Source organism: Haliotis rufescens, unplaced genomic scaffold (genome assembly GCF_023055435.1).
Source record: "Haliotis rufescens isolate VD_foot unplaced genomic scaffold, xgHalRufe1.0.p SCAF_21, whole genome shotgun sequence".
Lineage (NCBI taxonomy): Eukaryota > Metazoa > Mollusca > Gastropoda > Lepetellida > Haliotidae > Haliotis > Haliotis rufescens.
This window is the reverse complement of record NW_025963902.1, coordinates 5,783,233-5,803,958: the sequence shown is the minus strand read 5'-3', so window position 1 is coordinate 5,803,958 and position 20,726 is coordinate 5,783,233. Positions and strand designations below refer to the sequence as shown.

The window sequence follows — 20,726 nt, the reverse complement described above, 5'->3', positions numbered from 1 at the left end:
TCACAGATTTGGCGGAAGATTGGTTATGATGTGGGGTGGCATCACTATGACTTAGCCGGACCCAACCCATATTGTGCAAGGAAGGGTCACTGGACGGCAGTATCGGGACAACATACTGACAATGTCTGTTGTCGCGTTTGCAAAGCGTGTGGGTCGACCTTTTGTCTTTCAGGACGACAACGCCCGTTATAAATAATAAATAATACCTGAACACATTTTACAGTGTATACATCAGGTACTACTACTTTAAATATCCACTATTTCATGAAATAGCAGAACAAAACAGTCTATATAACATACTATATGCTCAATCTCATTAAAATCAGATCTTAGTTCTCGCTACTGCTAAACAAAGATCTGAGAACATCCCATTACGGGTCACGTCAGACCGACCTTGCGCAAACTTTGACCAACCAATGGAATGACCAATCAGAAGGCAGCTTTCTCGTGCTTTACGGCACTAATTTCAAATTGGCGACTACGCTTCGAAACATATTTTGACAAATTCTCGATTACAAATTTGAAACCTGAACAAAAGAACATTCTGGAATGGCCAATAGATGGTCTAGATTGTATGGATACAGTCATGAAACCCGTAACTGTCGTTCGGAGTTAAAGTTTTCGAGGCTGCATGATCAGAAATCACATTCCGACTGTCACTTTCATAATCTGGTAAGCGATGCTCTGATTGGTCTGACGTAACCCCTAATGGGATGTCCTCAGATGTTTGTTTAGCGGTAGCGAGAACTGAGGTCTGATTTGAATGAGATTGACTATATGCTAGACTTCGGGGTGAAGGGAACTGTTGTAGAGGTAATTTGATATTTGAAGAAATTATTCACAGGTTATAGATTCTCTGTATTAACTGCTGAATAAAAAAGGATTTCACCATAACCATGAAACTCTCATCATACAGTCACAGTGAGTGAGTGAGTATTGTTTTACGCCGCTTTTAGCAATATTCCAGCACTATCACGGCGGGGGACGCCGGAAATTGGTTTCACACATTGTGCCCATGTTGGGAATCGAACCCGGGTCTTCGGCGTGACGAGCTAACGGTTTAACCACTAGGCTATCCGACCGACCCCATACTGTCACCGAAAAAAGAGGATTTCAAACTCAAAAAGGATAATTCAGTCATAGCTTTCATCTCGTAGATATAAAGATGGCTATAACTAATATTTATGTGTGGCAACCTCCCCTTCACGACCGTATAATTAAAACGTGTATCATCTAAACAAGGGGGGCGGTCGGGTAGCCTAGTGGTTAAAGCGTAAGCTCATCACGCCGAATACACGGGTTCGATTCCCGACATGGGTACAATGTGTGAAGCCCATTTCTGGTGTCCCCCGACGTGATATTGCTGGAATATTGCTAAAAGCGGCGTAAAACCATACTCACTCACTCACTCTAAACAAGGATAACATGCATCAGCTGTTTCAATAATAAACGGCGTTGTCACAGCATGTCGTGATGCTCTGTGCAACACAATGCATTGATGTATTAATCGGTCCACCCTTCAAGAATCATATACGTAATACGTTGACTATCCATAGGCGTATGATGACATGCACCAAGTCACCGAGCCTGACAATGCAAGTAGATCAGTGAATTTCTTACAGATAAGCTCAAGTTGATTCTGACCTCTATTGTAACAAGAGTTTGCCACTAACGTGGCTATATCCCCCGCCTCTGTTGCAGAATTTATGACATAATTAAATATAAACAAACCCTGACCTTTTTTAACCGAGGTGGAACTTGTCATAGAAATTGTAAAAAAAGAAGAGTTTGTAACGTCCGTCTTGCTGCCATGGAAACGTAAAAAAAATAAAAAAATCTAAAATTTCTAACACGCAAAAGGCACCAGTTCCGCATGTACCTGACAAACCTGCAAAGTTTGACGAAAAAATATTGAACGGTTTATGAGTTATGCTCCGGAAACGAACCCTACTCTCACAGAACCTATGTCCATCTTGTTGCCATGGAAACGTAAAAAATAAAAATTTCTAAAATTTCTAAATAGCAAAAGGCACCAGTTCAGCATTTACCTGACAGACCTGCAAAGTTTGATGAAAAAATATTGAACGGTTTATGAGTTATGCTCCGGAAACGAAACGTGACGGACGGACTTTGTTGGGCGGGGATACTAATCATATAGCAACATATGGTTTTTAACAAGTACATGTATATATTAGCAGTGGTGCTCACGGAACACTTCTCAATGACCAGGCGGTACTTATTCCAACGGTGTATTGTGTTGGACCCATGATAGAGGTCGTTTGCAAAATGAGAACTAAAAACAGTGCGGACGCAATCACAATGGGTGTCAGGCATGGTTTGTGACAGTGACATATTATTGTCCCCCGCCGCGCGAAAGCGCGAAGCGGGGGATATAGTATTCACGACCGTCCGTACGTCCGTACGTCCCACCTGTTTGTTGCCGCGATATCTCAAGAACTAAACACTGGATTGTCTTCATATTTGGAACTATGGTGTATATACAGACTCCACAGACACCAGTCGGTTTTGGTGACCTTGAGCCCATTTTCAAGGTCACAGCAGGCATATCTGCTTTTGGAGTTGGAAAACGGTGTTGCCGCGATATATCAAGAACTAATCTCTGGATTGTCTTCCTATTTGGTACTAGGGTGTATATACGGACTCCGCAGACACCAGTCGGTTTTGGTGACCTTGAGCCCATTTTCAAGGTCACAGCAGGTAAATCTGCTTTTGGAGTTCGAAACCGGTGTTGCCGCGATATCTCAAGAACTAATCGCAGGATTGTCTTCATGTTTGGGACTATGGTGTATATACAGACACCGCAGACACCAGTCGGTTTTGGTGACCTTGACCCCATTTTCAAAATCACAGCAGGCAAATCTGCTTTTGGAGTTGGAAAACGGTGTTGCCGCGATATCTCAAGAACTAATTAATCGCTCGATTGTCTTCATATTTGGTATTTTGGTGTATATACAAGCGGGGGACATTTCGTCACTTCTGTGACAAATACTTGTTATGACTGTATTGTGATGTGAAATGAAAGTTGTGGAGTTATAATCAGTACACAGTCACACTAACGCTGTCTGTGCGGTATAGAAGTAGATATAGAGGCCCTGTAGGGGTGAAGTACTGCGCTGCTCTTGTTTGGAAATCGAGAAACATTCGGTGCCTTTTCTTGATCCTTTCTGGTATTTCCATCATTGCAGGTATGGGTGCTGTTTCTTCTCTTCCGCATGTTGTTGAAAAATATCAATCGATCAGGATACTCTGATGGATGTTTGTTTTCTCTTATATACATTGTATTCGCTTGTTTGACTGGTCCAGATACATTCATTTACACGCTAGACCTGTGAGGATCCGGGGTAGAAAAGGTCTTCAGCAACCCATGCTTGCCATAAAAGGCGACTATGCTAGCGATAAGAGGCGACTAACGGGATCGGGTGTCAGGTTCGGTGGCTTGGTTGATGCATGTTATCGTATCCGATGGCGTGAGTCGATTCTCATTATAATTATTACTTTATTGTCTGGTCCAGACTCGATTATTTACAGACCGACGTCACATACCTGGAATATTGCTGAGTCCGGCGTTAACCAACCAACAAACAAACATTTACACGGTATAATAAACTGACTTCGGCGTAAATCACCATTCATTCACTCACTTTGAAATTTAAATGATAACATCTGTGTGAGGAGTATCTATTTAACGTCCAGAAGATGAACGTAGTTCGGATCTTTGACGATGGGGGAGACGGGGCGTCGTTCCTGGAGACAGACGGACAGGTGCTGCCCAATGGCGACATCAACGCCTTCCGTAACCTCGCAAGTGTCAACGTGCGTAGCGACGACATCATTGTATCAGCGTACCCAAAGGCAGGTGAGAACAGATGGGAGCTTACCAATTCTTGCCCTAAAAGGCATGATGTCAGTCACTGGATTGTCTGGTCCAGACGCGATTATGTACAGACCGCCGTCATATAGCTGGAATATTGCTGAGTGCAGTCTTAAACAACAAACAGATGGGAGCTTTATCCTGGGGCCAGAGCGGTGTACAAGTCATCAATAAAGCGTTCTTGACGGCTTTACATCTATAGTATGACCATGTTTCATTAAAATTATCTGTTGCATGTAAGGCGCTGCGATTCCCTGTGCAGAGTTGCGTCCATTGGGCACGCCAGAAATCTATGATTGTGGGTTCGAATCCCGGTTTGCCCCGATTATGTTTCTAGGTTTGTCAGCACTATACCCGTGCTCGTGAGTTTCGCCGAAGTGGTAAACGTCTGAGACCTGCATCACTTCGGACTTTCCTACCACATTAAGCTGACACGTCGTGATATAACTGGAATACTGTTAAACGCGGCATTAAACCCAACTCACTCACTCACTGTTGCATGTAAGATGTGAGAAGACATTTAGAGAGAGTGTGTGAGTGTGTGGATGTGTGTCTGTAAAGAATATGACGCAGCTCACAAGTTTGTGTATATAAAAACTCCATCTGCTTGAAATAAAATAAAAAGTCCCGACCGCAATATGGCCATCCTCATTAATATACAGTATACCGAGAACAAAGCCATAATCATTGACGTAGAGACATCTCCATGAGAGACAATATGCACGTGGCCCTTATTTATAAATAATCATGTCAAACTTCCTTTTCAAGAGGCCATATCATGCAAGTCACTGTGCTGTATCCTTGGACAAGGTCATGGACCCTGCTTGTCTCATCGTGATATGACTCAAAAGTTTGCACATCGTTTTTTTATTCATACCTCAATAAACCGAAAAAATACACAGTCAATGCTTATAATTAAATTCGACAACATAAAACATGTTTTATCTACAATAGTTTAACCAAAAAACAGTTAAATATATCAAAGCAGACAAAAATGACGAGATTGATAAACATTCCAGGTGTATGAATACATACTGTGGCGTGACATGAATCAGGTGATCGTTAAATTTATGTACATAACTTGACACGCCTACACAGTGAGTAGCCAATCAACGGAGAGTAGGAACAAAACAATGTTCATAGGACCTATCAATGAAGGCATGAGGCGAGAAGAACTGCAACAGTCAGACTGTAACGAACCGGAAGAAATATGTCCGAGAGGCGGCTGTTTCAAATGACATGGTCAGTTACCGCCAGATTCAAACATTACTTCCCAGAAAACGGGAAAACACAGTTGGAAAAATGCTAGTTAGAAATGAAACCCGAAGACATGAAAGTTGAACCGAGGCGAGCGGGAAAAAACAGGCGAGCGAGCCTGCACGTTTGCTGTTTCATTCATTCTCGGCCTTCGGTTTCAAAGGGTAGTTTGGACAATGAATATACATGAATGTCGCTAAATGTCATGTGCATGACGATACACGTAAGCAGAAAGGGAATTCCCTCGACTGTAATATTGGGATTCCCCGACATTCCGCAGTAATAAAAGTAGTGCGCCTCGGTGGACGTGGCTTATTTTTTTACATTCATTGGGTAATGAATGCAATAACACGTGACCAATTCAGCTAATCAGAATGCAGGAATTTCAATGAACACAACGAAAATTTAATTATTACAATTTATGCCATGAGACTCAAGTTGGTCTTAAATGTACCCTATTGCAGTTTGTGATGCACCAGTTGTGAGGATTAAGGGTTTGTTTTGGTCGGGATATACAAGGATGAGGCTGTTGGCAGGGATTGCTTTGGCTTTTCGATTGCCTGTTGGCAGTTGTTGGACCATTTGAAAGACGCATCTTTTTTCAGAAGGTTGTATAGGGGGAGGCGATGTCATAAACGTTTGCTACAAATTTGCAATAATAGGAGGGCAAACCTATATCATGGACATTTTTAGGCCTTGGGATCTGTGTAACTATCTATCTTTGAAGGCTCAACATGGATGCCATCTTTGCTGAAGATATGCCCTAAGTAGGTGACTTGTTTTGTCACGAAATTACATTTGCTTGGTTTTAGAGTGAGTGCTGCTTCTTTGATCTTTTGGGGTGATTCAAATGTTCTGTTTGTTTATTTGTTTGATTAACGCCGCACTCAGCAATATTTCAGCTCTATGACGGGGTCTAAATAATCGAGTCTGGACCAGACAATCCAGTGATTGACATCATGAGCATCGATACACTCAGTATACAATGACATGCATCAACCAAGTCAGCAGCCTGACCACCCGATCCCGTTAGTCGCCTCTTAGGACAAGCATGGTCTCCTTTTATGGCAAACATGGGTTGCTGAAGACCCATTCTATCCTGGATCTTCACGAGTCTCAAAACGTTTTAGAAGATATTATGATGTCATCTTCACATATTAATATGTAACGCCAATTCATTTCTTTTAGTGCTTGAAACGGGTTTTAATGCCGAAAGGGAGGCGATTCCATTCAAAAACACCATCAGGTGTTATGAAGTCTGACTTGTGTTTTGTATCTGGATGGTGTGGTATTTGCTAAAAGCCGCTTGCGCAATCAATGACACTAATAATGTTAGCATGGCTGTCAGCTCTATATGGCATCAGCGACATCTTCAAAACGTGGTAGAGGGGAAAGTATAGGTTTGGTAACTGCATTGAGACGTCTATAATCTACAGCAAACCGGAAAACTATCCCGTTATTGAACCAAGACAAGACAACCGGACGGTGTCATTCAGAAGAACTTGGCTGAATGATATTGGCTTCTAACATAGATGCACCTGTCTGGAACATTCCTTCCTATTGGTTGCGTTTTGCTTATAAAAAGGGTCAAATGAGTCTGGCGTTTCCAGTTTCTATTTAGTAATAATGTAAGTGAGTTTGTCCTTATCCTGACCAATCTGAGTCAAAAACTGATCTTTGTGATTGGAGAAATGCATTTTAACCATATACTTGTACTTTCAATATTGTCACTATTTTAAAAAAGTTTTTGAGGACAAAAGCTCCACCACGTTCAGGGGAATTGATTTATTCCAAACCACTTCAATAGGTTTCTTTAAAACTTTGTTCAGCCAAATGCACAGAAATGCCATCTTTTTCTGATTAACGAATACAGCAAACATTCACCTATTCCCTCTAATCCTAAGCCCCCTCCCAGCAGGACCCTTAATCCCCAGCTGTATCTATTAATGTCACTTAACACTTCAGCCTCTAGATATGATGAAAAGAACATATCTCTGCCAAAATAAAATGACCCTCCCCCCCCTCCCCCCCCCCCCCCCCCCCCTAAATATCAATTGGTCCGCCCCTTATGACATACTCGGGTTATGGAAAGGGATGTGTCGCTTTTATTTACAGTTTATTATAACAGTGAGAGATGATTGATTCTATTAAAGGTTTGAAATTGGTATGAAAGATGGCGATCACCATTAAAACACTATTTACTTCAATCTTCAATCGTTTTACAAACGTCCTTTTCGAGGAATAATACATATTAGGAAGTAATCCGGGATAAAATTGGTATTAAGATCTTTCAAAAACATTTTGATTTGTAGCCAATTTGAAATGTGGAAGTGAGCAGTAAATCCTACAGCACGCATTAGCAGAATTTTCTAACGGGACAATCGGTAACCCCCAGTAGTGACATATAGAAAAAAAATGGTACTAAACAACGGATTAGGGGATACCGAGGATAAGGAAAGCACTGATCACATGATGTCCTTATATTACTTTACAGGATCCCATTGGGTGACGGAGATAATCCACTTCCTGTTAGCCGGAAGTGTTGACGTCGATGACTTCCAGAAGATGGTCACCATGATTGACAGTTCGCCCGAGACAGCATACCGAGACCTCCCCTCGCCCAGAATTCTAAACACGCACCTGCGCCTTGAACAACTTCCGGCGGATGTGCTTAAGAAGAAGGTGAAGCTGATTTGTGTACTCCGGAACCCTTTGGACGTTGCTGTGTCGTACTTCAACTTCCTGCGCGTTCTCACCTTCTGCGACTACAGCGGGAAGTGGGGTAACTTCTGTAGGCCGTACTTCAACGGGAAATGTATGTATAGTCTAAAGAAAAAATTATTATCTAAACAGAAATAAGACGAGATCCGGACGGTATTGTTACAAGTGAAATCGTCTGGTATGATAAATGCTCGGATTAGGGAATCACCGGAGTAAGTTCCCTTTGTATGTTGTGAACGTCCCAACAGCATATTTCTGGCTTATATTATTGAGAACGTTTACAATACTACAATATATTACAGATATTTTACTAAGTACTTATCAGTGTTCACCAACCCGAGATTATTATGTCGCTAGGTTTGTCAGCACCATACCTATCCTCTTTGGTTACACCCAAGTACAAAACGTCCAAGACCTGCATCACCTAGGGCTTTCCACCCTCGTCAAGTTGACTTTAATTTAATTAATTTAATTTTAATTTTACTGTTAAACAAAAAACTTCACCCACAACCTTGCACGTAAATGGCCAAAAAATGACCAACAAAAATATGTACGACCAAAAATAAAAACTTTATTCTATAGAATCCACTTAAGGCAACACCATAAAATATTATAAAAAATGATTTAAAACCATGTTGTTTAATGCCTTCTTGGTCTTTTAAATCGCAAAGTATGACAAGCATAGGTTGCTGGGAACCTATATTCTGACCAGAAATCCACACGTGGTATGTCGACGATAAATAACAACGGGGGTTCCCTTGAGTCGCTGACCATCATACTATTGCTGGATTTATTACTGAGTGTGGCGACCCGTGAAGATATTGGGTAGAACAAGGCTTCAGCAACCCATGCTTGCCGTAAGAGGCGACTATGCTTGTCGAAAGAGGCGACTAACGGGATCAGGTGGTCGGGCTCGCTGACTTGGTTGATGCATGTCATCGTGGATCGATCCTCATGACGTCAGTCACTGGATTGGCTTGTCCAGACTCGATTGTTGACAGACCGCCGTCATATAGCTGGAATGTCGCTGAGTGTGGCGTTAAACAACAAAAAAACTGAGTGTGGAGTTAAACAGGAAACAAACATGTTTTCCTGAACACATAGTGATGCTGATATTTTGATAAAAATGCATGCGCATAAAATAACTTCCTGGCTTTAAATAATTGCAATCCTGTATTGTTTCAGTTTGTTATGGGTCGTGGTTTGACCATACCCGGCATTGGGAGGAGGTTAAAAGGGCCAATCCTGACCACCCCATTCTTACCCTGGTCTATGAGGACTTTAAAGAGGTATCAAAGATATCAAAGAAGATATCGTTGAGGAAGGGGCAGGACTTTTCAACACCAATATTCCAGTCACTTCGTGAACTTTACCAATTTGTCCACACGGGTCCACTCGGGTCCACTCGGATCCAGTCGGCTTGTTTCGCAACCTATATAATATTTAAGGCAGCAATGGCGTAGTGATAATGCATGAAATCACTGTAAACCGAGTAACGCCAGATTCCGCCACATATAGTTCGTAACTCCGTATATTCTGTGTCTCGATTGGATCTCAAAATGCACGGAAACAATTTGAATAATCCTAATACTTATGACGGGACCGCCTGTGTGGTCTTGTGGTAAGAGCGTCTACCAGGAGAACGGAAGGTCCGGGGTTCGACCCCGGGCCGCGTCATACCAAAAGACGTCAACAGATGGTACTTGCTGTTACCCTGCCTGGCGCTCGGCATTAAGGGGCTAAAACAAGGACTGTTTGGCTCGGTATTCATGTTGATCTGTGGCATGGTGTCTCAGTGGGCCAGCACTATCAAGTTTTGTTATATTCGGTTGAGCCCCGTGAAGATTCGGGTTAGATTTAGTCTTCAGCAACCCTTGTTTGTCGTAAGAGTCAGGCCCTCTGATTTGGTAGATGCATGCCATCTATCCCCATTGCGTATGTCGAGGTTCACGAGGTCAATCACTGGATCGTCGAGTCCAGACTCGATTATTTCCAGACCGCCGTCATATGAGGAAGATAATTTATGGATGTCAAATTCTTTATTTTGAGAAACACAGCGTTTCGGAGTATATACTTACTCATTCATCTGGTGAATGAATGATATGAGGCAGAGAACATATACATGTACATTTAAGGCCAACAGTTTCAGTTACATGTTGTTTAACGCCGCTCTCAGCAATATCCCAGCTATATGACGGCGGTCTGTACAAAAACGAGTCTGAACAAGACAATCCACTGATTGACATCATGAGCATCGAGCCACGCAATTGGGATACGATGACATGCACCAACCAAGTCAGCGAGCCTGACCACCCGATCCCGTTAGTCGCCTCTTACGACAAGCATAGTCGCCTTTTACGGCAAGCATGGGTTGCTGAAGACCTATTCTATCCCGGATCATCACGGGTATGTAAGAACAACAAAAGTAATAAGATAACAAAAGGTGGAAACTTAACAAGAGAAGCCAACAGATAATTAGCACTGATAGGTGATTAGCAACTGACAATGGAAGCCAACACTTTACAGTAATTAGCGCTGATAGTTATGGACAACTGGAAGCAAGAACTTAAATTATGACTGATAGGTAATTGCCAATGGACAATGGGAAAACGGAAGGCCGGGGATAATTCGCACTGATAGGTAAAAATAATAATGGGCAAATTGAAGCCAGCTAGACAAAGATCCAAGCAATAATTCTCTTCCTTATGTGTAGTACTTCTAAATGCCTTTCAAAGACTCGCTGCCATATAGCTGGAATACTGCTGGGTGCGGCGTTAAACAAGCAAGCAAACAAACAAACAAACAAACAAACAAACAAAACATTCGGTTAAAGTTAAGTTGCTCTTCGCCTATTAGGTATATCTGGGCCTGTAAAGTGGGTCTTGTGTATTGAATACGTCTCTTCTCTTTCTGTAGAATCCCGTGAGGGAGGCCGTGAAATTGCGAGATTTTCTTGGTCTGGCGAGATCTGATGAGTTCGTGAGGCAGGTGTGTGAGCACTGCCATTTCGATTCAATGCAGAAACGAAAGGCAACAACGGAAATGGGGAAATATGCCTTCAGGAAAGGTCAGTGATCCTCTTGATTTTTACACCATTACGTAACATGTGTGAAGGAACCATGGTCGATGACCTCTCCATTTATACTCGGCCATACTAGCATGAACCGGGCCATAGACCATTGTCGATTTAACAACTGCTACATTTTCATGGTTACAAGACATATTTACCCCAACATAGAACAGAAGGTCGGGGTTTCGAACCCCGGCCGCTTCATACCAAAAAGGTGGAAAAATGGTACTTGTTGTTACCCTGCCTAGCGCTTGGCATTAATGGGTTAAAACATCCACTGACTAGGGAGGCTCGTAAAACTTGGAAACGTCACCCCATTGTTCTGTGCAAGTTTCTGCTTTCAGCTAGTACTTGGACTCAATCGAGTTGAAAGCCGGGATCTACTTTGAATATGTACTGACGGAGAAAAGTAACTGTGCTCATTTATTGAACATAACAACAGAATATTGAGTGATTGGTGTGCTCAGTGTTGTATCATAACTAATTGATTTGCAAGACCCATACCTTGTATATATAGAACTCCTTACCAGGGCCATTCAATTAACAAGCAATAAGTTATCGCAGAAATCCGTAGATTGTTGATATGGAAAAGGTTTTGTCACTTTATTTACATCACCTACATCTGAACAGTTATTTTCTTTTAGTGAAAAGTGAGACAGGACAAAATATCAGCTCTCTTTTATGAAGAAAAAACACTTCGGCCCCCTAAAAATGAGGGAAACAACAACAGGACTCTTTTTATGATAATGTGTGGTTTAACAATTCATTACTGTTGTTTTACATATATGTTTTTCATCGTGTTGATTACATGACACGTAAGACCCCTATTGTGGTCTAGAGGGGATAGGGGGGCACGGGTGGCCAGGTCGTCTAAGGCGCCGCGATTCGCTTTGCAGAGTTGCGTCCCTTTGACACGCCAGAAACCTATGATTGTGGGTTCGAATCCCGGTTCGCCCCGATTATGTTTCTAGGTTTGTCAGCACAATTCCCGAGCTCGTGGGTTTCACCGAAGTGATAAACGTCTGAAACCTGCATCACTTCGGGCTTTCCTCCCACATTAAGCTGACACGCCGCGAAATAACTGGAATACTGTTAAACGCGGCGTTAAACCCAACTCACTCACTCACGAGGGGATATCGCTTTACCGCGAGAAAGCGGTAACACGAGACGAGAAAGCGATAATACGAGACGAAATATCGATATACAATAACGCTTTCTCGTCTCGTGTTATCACTCTCTCGTCTCGTGTTATCGCTCTCTGGCGGTGGTAGTTGATGGTTAATTATTCCCCGGTGTATGTTATACCTTAACTATGTACCTAACGTTAGATGTATATCTAACATCTGGCGGCCTAGTGGGCAAAGTGTTAAGCTAAGCCTAAACCGGGTTGAAGTCCTCAGTTACAAGTTTTGAAGTTCATTCTAGGTATTGACATGGTTTGAATATTGCTCAAACCATGAGTACGCATCAGCCTATTTACATTCGTTTGGCGTACATGTATACGTATCGTGACGTCCCAGAGAACGTTTTTGTTAAACTCACCTGATCCATACGTCCACATGACGCCATGACGTGTTCTCCCGATCACCAGTTAACTGATGGAGGCAGTTTTCGAAATAGACATTGGCCCGTAGGCCCGAGGCCGACAGATTTGTCCTTGGGCTGATTGTTTTAAATTTCAGCAGGACATTACGGCCTGCATTTTATTCAAGTAATTATTTGTTAAGCATTTTTTAAGCAATGTGATAAACATAACTTTCATATTTATAGGTGAGGTGAGGTGAAATGGGGTTTAACGTCGCGTCCAAGATTATTGCACTTATATATGCACGTGTATGTGTGTGTGGCTGCTTGTACTAGTCCGGACTGATGCCGATTTATAGTGCTAGCACACTGAGATACCAAGCCGCAGTTTAACATGAATACCCCACTCAGACACAGCATACTGACTCCGAGCCGACCAGTCCTTGTTTTAGCCCCATAATGCCGAGCGCCAGACAGGGTAACAACAAGTACCATCTTTTAACGTCTTTTGGTATGACGCGGCTGGGGATCGAACCCCGGACCCTCCGCTCTCCGGGCGGACGCTCTACCATTAGACCACGGAGGCGGTCCTTTCATATGTATAAGCAGTATGATTAGATCTTTCATATGGTGTATGACATGTAGTCGCAAAAATGTTTTACACGCTGATAATTTCCTGATAAATATAGGCTTCATCTTTATCTTCACTTAGTCTGTGGGAACTCGGCGTGGTAGCAGTAAAAGTTTTGGATGACTGGTTGTGTTTTGTAGTGTATATTGCAAGATTATGTCTCCCCGCTTCAGTTAAAATGTTTGGGCCTACAGTTTTTTTCTACTGGCCCTACAGTTTTTAAATGTGCTGGCTCTTTAGGATCTCGGTTTAATCTTGCGAGTTTCAGAAACTGGACGGAAGAGGATCTTGGCATACATTTCAGTAGTGCAGATATATGAATGTGTTCAAAAGGTTTCAGTCAGATTCTTCTTTATGCCCGTCGTGTTGATTAATGCCTAATCGCAGCTGTTATTTCAAATATTAAAGTCAAGCGTTAAGCAGGTTGTATTGCTCCGACTCTTCATCTACCAGGTGAGCTACAGTGCCGCGACACTATCCCAGGTGAGCTACAGTACACTGGCACTTTTGTCTGCACATGTCCAGGTGAGCTACAATGCCGTTGCACTATTGTCTGCACATGTCAAGGTGAGCTACAGAGCCGTGACCCTATTGTGTGCACATGTCCAGGTGAGCTACAGTGCCGTGGTACTATTGTCTGCATATTTCCAGGTAAAGTGGGTGACTGGAAGAACTGGTTCACTGTGGCACAGAAAGAGTGGTTTGATCAGCTCTACCAGGAGAAGATGGCGGACATCCCAATAAAATTCAGATACACACTAGATGACTGAGGTACCGGTCATCCTATTAACTTACGTCTCATGTTATCCAGAGAAGATACCTGACACAAGGAGGAATAGTATTGCTGATGACATGATAGAGATTTGTTAAATGCTGCTGATACAGTTGGCTCAACAATGGGTTCACATTTAGAAAATCTTGTCCTCAGTTTTATATGTTAACAATCACTGACATGAAAATGTACAGTGTTACTTTTTACTGTTCAGACATTGGTGTCCAAAGCTAGTGAAGACCTGGTTCCTATAAAACTACTTTGTCATAGATGGGAAATATTTCTCCAAAGGGATTGTTCAGAATGTTTGACCTTCAGATCAATAAAATTCTTTTCCATTGTTCAGAGAGTTTGGGGTATTCATGAATGGTTGTTTTTCGAACATTTTCAAGCCAATATTTGTAAATTTGTTTTTGGAATTAAAAATGGTGCAGTACCGGGGGAATGTGGTCGTTTTGGTATTCGCGTTGATACTTGGATGCATGTGAGCAATACTGGTTTAAACTCCTTAGTATGTTTCAAGACATGATTAATCCCAGGCAATATTAGCAGTTGTTATTTAAACCATTATGTCCATTATGTAATTTACATGTAATTCTAAGATAGAATTTTTTCTGTATTGATATGCCCCTCATACGTTAATATTCGTTCGAAATATGTCAGTAGTACAATAGTAATTTTTTGCTGTTGAACCCATGTGTATATATTGTAATTAGGCCCGAGGCGTAAATAAATGAGTGATACATTATAACAGACAAGGATTCCATCAACAGCCTAGAACAGAGACAAGGTGAGGATGGACATCCCGCAGAATTTATAAAATTGTACTCTCATAGTAGAATCTCATATTTGAAATTGTTGTTTAACAAAGTTTCAAATACCGATATATTCCCAGATTCTTGGAGCGAATAAATGGTAATGATTTGTCTCTTGAACGAATAGAAACTATTTGGGTTGAAACGCTATGATGCAGACGGGGCTGCTGCAACATATGGTTTAGGTTGCAGTCTTCAGGTGGTCCTTTGGGATATCATGAAATCAATCTCTGTTCAACATGAAGGCAGTTCCTACAGAAAACTACGTTTATAACGAACACTTTTATAACGAACTGACCGATATAACGAACTTATTTCTTAGTCCAGGCCATGTGTTGTATATATGATGTATACATGCTTATAACGAATTTCGGTTATTACGAACTAAAATTAGTGGTCCCTTTGAGTTCGTTGTAACCGTAGTTTACTGTATTACAAAAACGAAAATTCATTTACAGTCATCATTAAAAATCTTCAGTGAAGTTGGAGGACAATTTTCTTTTGAACCAATCTCCATGCAGTATTTCTTCATGTGGCATAAGGGGGCACAGTTGGCCCAGTCGTCTAAGGAGTCGCGATTCGCTGTACAGAGTTGTGTCCCTTGGGCACGCCAGAAACCTATGATTATGGGTTCGAATCCCGGTTCGCAATGTTTCTAGGTTTGTCAGCACCATACCCGTGCTCGTGGGTTTCACCGAAGTTGTAAACGTCTGAGACTTGCATCACTTCGGGCTTTCCTCCCACACTAAGCTGATACGCCGTGATATAACTGGAATACTGTTAAAAGCGGCGTTAAACCCATCTCACTCACTCACTCACACCACTTGTCACGCTGTAACTGACACTATTGTTGACTGTGATGTGAAATGCCCATTACGCATCCCTTACCCCGGAAAAACTAACATAAACATATATATAATAAAAATAGTTTATTGCAATAAACTTGTCCTATTTGGTAAACTGATCCTGAATTCAAGTCTCACTTGACATTTAAAACATACTTCACAAAACCTTTTGAAAACCGATTATGTCAAACTAAATTAGTCATGTATGACATTGAATGCTTCCTTGATGCATTGATTTATGTTGGAAAGACACAACAGAAATCATTGGCACGAGTTACCCAGCATGATCAGGTATCAACATTTATGTTTCCAGTTGCGTCAACCAACATTTCAATTCTGCAAATCACTCCATCCTATACATAAAAGTTTGGATATAAGAGAAGAGATACCATCTATCTAATAGCCTCATATGAGATGGGCCTTAAAGGATGTCCAGAGAAAGTCATTGGATGCAAGTGTTGTGTACATATGTCAATGACAAAATAAAAGATGTTGACAGTCTTCTCAGCCAACGAGCAGCCGATGTCAATGTATTGAGATAGTTTCTGGCATACCAAAGACATTCACGCAGCCATAGACATAGGCCAAACGATACCATTCATCTGGAAGACTTGTCGACTCTCCTTCGGGAACAATTGGCACTGCATAAAGAAAGAACACGACTATACTCTGTGTCACTGAAAGAAATTATACAATTCCAGCAACATGTACTGATGGGTTGGTCTACAACAGAACGAGCCCACAGTATCGACCAGAGAGTATCGTTCATGATATAGCTTTGAAACGTTTGACCCAACCAGACACAGACTAAATCTGACAAAGACCACGTGTTCTTGAATGCGAACAAAGGATTTGAAGCCTTAAATTTAAGTAACATTCTGAGACAAAAATTTCCCAAAATGTGCCACAATATTTTAAATTTCAGGTATCACCACCCACTTCATTTTCCTATACGAACACCATTTCATCCAGGTTGTTCAATTATAGGACGTGTAAATACTACTTCTTGTGGCTGCCACGATTCATCATTCTGCAGCCACTGAAAAAGAGGAAGCAATTGGAATACACCCATTCTATCCCAGTCAGCTGTCATCCAAAGCTGCCCTACATAGAACTGGTGTAGCCTCAAATAACATAACCAATAATGCAGGTATCACATCATTTGTTTGATCAAAGAATTTGCTATAAGTGACACATCAAGTATTGCCACATATAAGGCTAGTATGTAAAATGGGCCAAAACCATGCGTCAGTACGCTCAACATTTGGCTAAAACCTGAAATATTCCAAAGCTCCATAAATAACCGTCAAAAGAGCTATATATTGCCGAGGCTTGCAAATGTACCACCAAATCTCAAAGATTAATTACAACGCTAAATTCAAATAAGGAAGGACTTTCTTTATTTTCATGGAAAGAATATGAGACAAGTGGAATTAATATCATGTGGATTCTCAACAACTTCAAGGAATTGCTTACATGTTTGCAATCACAGAAAAAAAGTTTCATTCTGTCAAAACATGTGATTTTTCAACTTTGTACACCACAATCTCATATGACAAGCTTAAAGAACAACTTCATTCCTACATACAAGGTTTTTATGGTACTAAACGTTGTGAGCATATAAATTTATATTTGTAGTTACTCGTGCTATTTTCAGAGGTTCAGGTCAATTGGACAAACATGCAAATAAACGCCATCTAAAGATTACTAAGCAAACAATATGTGAAATGCTGGACTTCCTCATTGATAACAGCTGTATGAGATTTGGGGGGTAAATGAAAGTGATAAACCCATTTAGACAAAAAGATAACGTTTATGTAAAATTTTTGGGGTAAGACATTTAGTCAAGAAGTAGTCATCCCCATGGACACCTGTTGTACTCTCCTTGCGTATCTGTTTCTTTATGCGAATGAATCGGGAACAGAGCTCGGATTGGCAAAGTCTAAACAAGGTAATTTGGCCGAAAAGGTGAAGTAATGCTTCATGATATCGTTCAATATTCATCAAACAGCCAATAGTTTCCTTCCACTGATTTACCCACCTGAATTAGAAATAGAGGAGTGCAGTGAGACCGCCTCGTCTGTTTCATATTTAGATCTATGCATAGGCAGTCAGAGAGACCCATCTTCCTGAGGCAAGAGAGTTAACTGAGTGTAAAAGTCCATTTTCACCCTTGCCGAACTGGGTTGGAATTTCTGGGTTCAATCGTAGAGCCATCAGTGGCTATTACGAGTGATGTGTCTTCTATATCCCTCCTATTGACCAATCAGATTCCACCTCTCATATCACTTGCATTTGTTCCAAACAAAATGGTGGTGCCCAGTCAATACGATCTGATCGATAATCAATATCGTTTTTTGTAACATAAAAGGTCTTATTTCGCGAAGTGCATCCAATCACGTGAGCACCTTGATTACAAAAACATGAAAAGATTTGAAAAATATCTGTTGACGCCGAGTTGATGGAACACATGCTTTGCAAATCCTGCAATCGACCGAAATCTGCAGGGCAGTTTACGAACCGGATGTCGATTTCATTTCGCGATTTTGATTGGGCTATGCATAGACTCTATAATTGTTCCTTAGTTTGGCAATGGTGGAAAAATGGACTTTCATGGTCAGTTACTTCTCTTGCCTCGGGAAGATGCCCAAGACTGTGTAACAAGACTTATAACATTCTGAAAGTATGTAATTTTTTCTTTCCCTTCATGCCGAGCAGTATGTCTCCAGCCATTTCACATTTTTTTAGGTACAATCGAGGATGTTCCTTCTCCCAAGATTTCGAAGAGCGTCATAAGACTTTTGCTGATAAGCTGTTTGATCAAGGTTCCCACATTCAAGGCCTCGGTAAAGAGTGCACACTGTTTTATGGTAGACATGTGGAGGACATTTATAAACCTGACGCATCGCTGACAAAGATGCTGTTCGATTCAGGTCCGTATTTTGACTTGTTCCTGTGTTTTGTCAGGTTTACAAATGACTTGCCTTTGCAGGTGCTTGTGACGGGCGCCCCCAGTGGGGCAGGATACGCTCACCTTTTCGCGAACACCTGGTATCATCACTATTTGATAGTGATTCCTAAACGCATGCTCATGATATAGGTTGAATGGTACAATTGACTCTGCTTTTGGCAGAGATTTCTTATGAATAGGATAATGGTTTTGTCGCTTATATTATTGTACACAGAAATACATAGGAGAACATCGCCACCTCTTTGCATCTAATGCATGTTTATAACGACAGTACTGTACAACATAGCTATTAACTTAGTATGTATGTGTGTGTGTGTGTGTGTGTGTGTGTGTGTGTGTGTGTGTGTGTGTGTGTGTGCTCTCACTGGTGTTTTCAATTCTTCTCTTTCTAATATAGGTTTGTACGAAATTTTCTTTGTTAAAAGTGGGTCACAATAACATTTGACCCGTGAAGATCCGGGGTAGAATAGGTGTTCAGCAACCCATGCTTGCTGTAAAAGGCGACTATGCTTGTCGTAAGAGGCGACTTACGGGATCGGGTGGTCAGGTTCGCTGATTTGGTTGATGCATGTCATCGTATCCCAATTGCGTGGATCATGATGTCAATCATTGAATTGTCTGGTCCAGACTCGATTATTTAAAGACCGCCGTCATATAGCTGGAATATTGCTGACTGCGGCGTTAAACAACAAACAAATAAACACAATAACATTTGCTGATTTTTTTTTTCAAGAACCCACGTTTTCCCTAGACTCTCGACATGCGTACAGTCTAACTCCTCGAGCAAGGGGCGGTCGGGTAGCCTAGTGGTTAAAGCGTTCGCTCCTCACGCCGAAGACCCGGGTTCGATTCCCGACATGGGTACAATGTGTGAGGCCAATTTCTGGTGTTTCCCGCCGTGATATTGCTGGAATATTGCTAAAAGCGACGTAAAACCATACTCACTCACTCACTCATTCACTCACTCACTCACTCGAACACTTCATAGTCCAGAGCCTTTTAGCTGTTAAAGGGGAAATGGTTTCAGATTGCCCTTAACCCCACACTGCCAACTGTGTCACGGATACAGATTATTTCCACCAATAATATCAGCGAGCACTATCATTTTTTGTTTCATTCTCATTGGCTACTTTGATCCTGTTGTTCCAATTCTCTTGTTGTTTGCGACGAGGTCCGTAGCAGCATGACGTCATACAAACGCCATGTCAGAAATATTTGAACAAAACTTCATCCACTGTACATGACGTCACAAATGATTTTTTCGCTCGCCACGCCGAAGACTCGGGTTCGATTCCCGACATTGGTACAATGTGTGAAGCCCATTTCTGGTATTGCTGGAATATTGCTAAAAGCGGCGTAAAACTAAACTCCCTCACTCACTCACAAATGATTTTATGTCGTTTCAATAATATACTCATTTAGCTGATTTATCCATGCGAGATCAGAAATTCAACATTTTATGTTTATTTTCTAAGTGTAATATAAAGAATTACCAACTCGCAACTTGGAACGCACACACTTGATCACTCACTCTCACTCACTCACTCCAAGACTATATGGCACTACTACTGTGACAAGATAACTTTACAACTGTGTGCAAACCACCATCATTGATTTCACGTGGACATGGAGCTAAACAAGTGCTCTGTGATCAATATAACCGATCAAGGTACACATTGACTGCTCTGACGATGCATTAAGGTTTATTTGCCAGTGTAGGCAGATGACATGCTATATCGTTCTTCTGTATTCCAGAATATTTGAACAGTAGCATCGAGACAACAGGTAAATAAAATCGTGGTGCTGTATTTGCTTCGTGATAGGGAAACGGTGATTCCATTGCTAAAACCTTTTAATGACTGCCTCTTGCATAGCAATGCTTATCAAGACCCATTACTAGGCGTGACATATGTGTGTGTGCAGGCTGATATTTAACATAGATAGAACATTTGTGTTGCACGGGGTTTAATTCACGTCAATAAGTCAAACAGTACTGAGGAACAGGAACAGTGATGAGACGTTAGTTCCAAACCTTCAGGAACATGTTGTTTATACCATGGGAACTGTTACGCTTCGCTGACACCGTGATATAGCGATATTTCCGAGCGTACAAAAGCAGGTACAGAGCGTTCAGTTTATTTCCAAAGTGTCTGATGTCGGAACAGTCATACCATTATTACTCCAAATGCAAAGGGACACAAGCTGACACGGTGATATCACAATACTAC

The 20,726-nt window shown here is 41.5% G+C and overlaps 1 protein-coding gene across 1 annotated transcript in view; it reads left to right on the top strand.

Moving 5' to 3' along the window:
• The window catches only part of LOC124133444 (sulfotransferase 1A2-like), a 34,406-nt gene extending 20,194 nt beyond the window's left edge, over positions 1 to 14,212 (top strand). The window contains exons 2-6 of the mRNA XM_048401162.1: positions 3,715 to 3,877; positions 7,644 to 7,964; positions 9,056 to 9,159; positions 10,787 to 10,937; positions 13,747 to 14,212. Of these exons, the coding sequence (XP_048257119.1) occupies positions 3,718 to 3,877; positions 7,644 to 7,964; positions 9,056 to 9,159; positions 10,787 to 10,937; positions 13,747 to 13,865 (855 nt within the window). The 5' untranslated portion in view covers positions 3,715 to 3,717 and the 3' untranslated portion in view covers positions 13,866 to 14,212. The remainder of the gene's footprint in view (positions 1 to 3,714; positions 3,878 to 7,643; positions 7,965 to 9,055; positions 9,160 to 10,786; positions 10,938 to 13,746) is intronic.
• Positions 14,213 to 20,726: the final 6,514 nt, after the last annotated feature.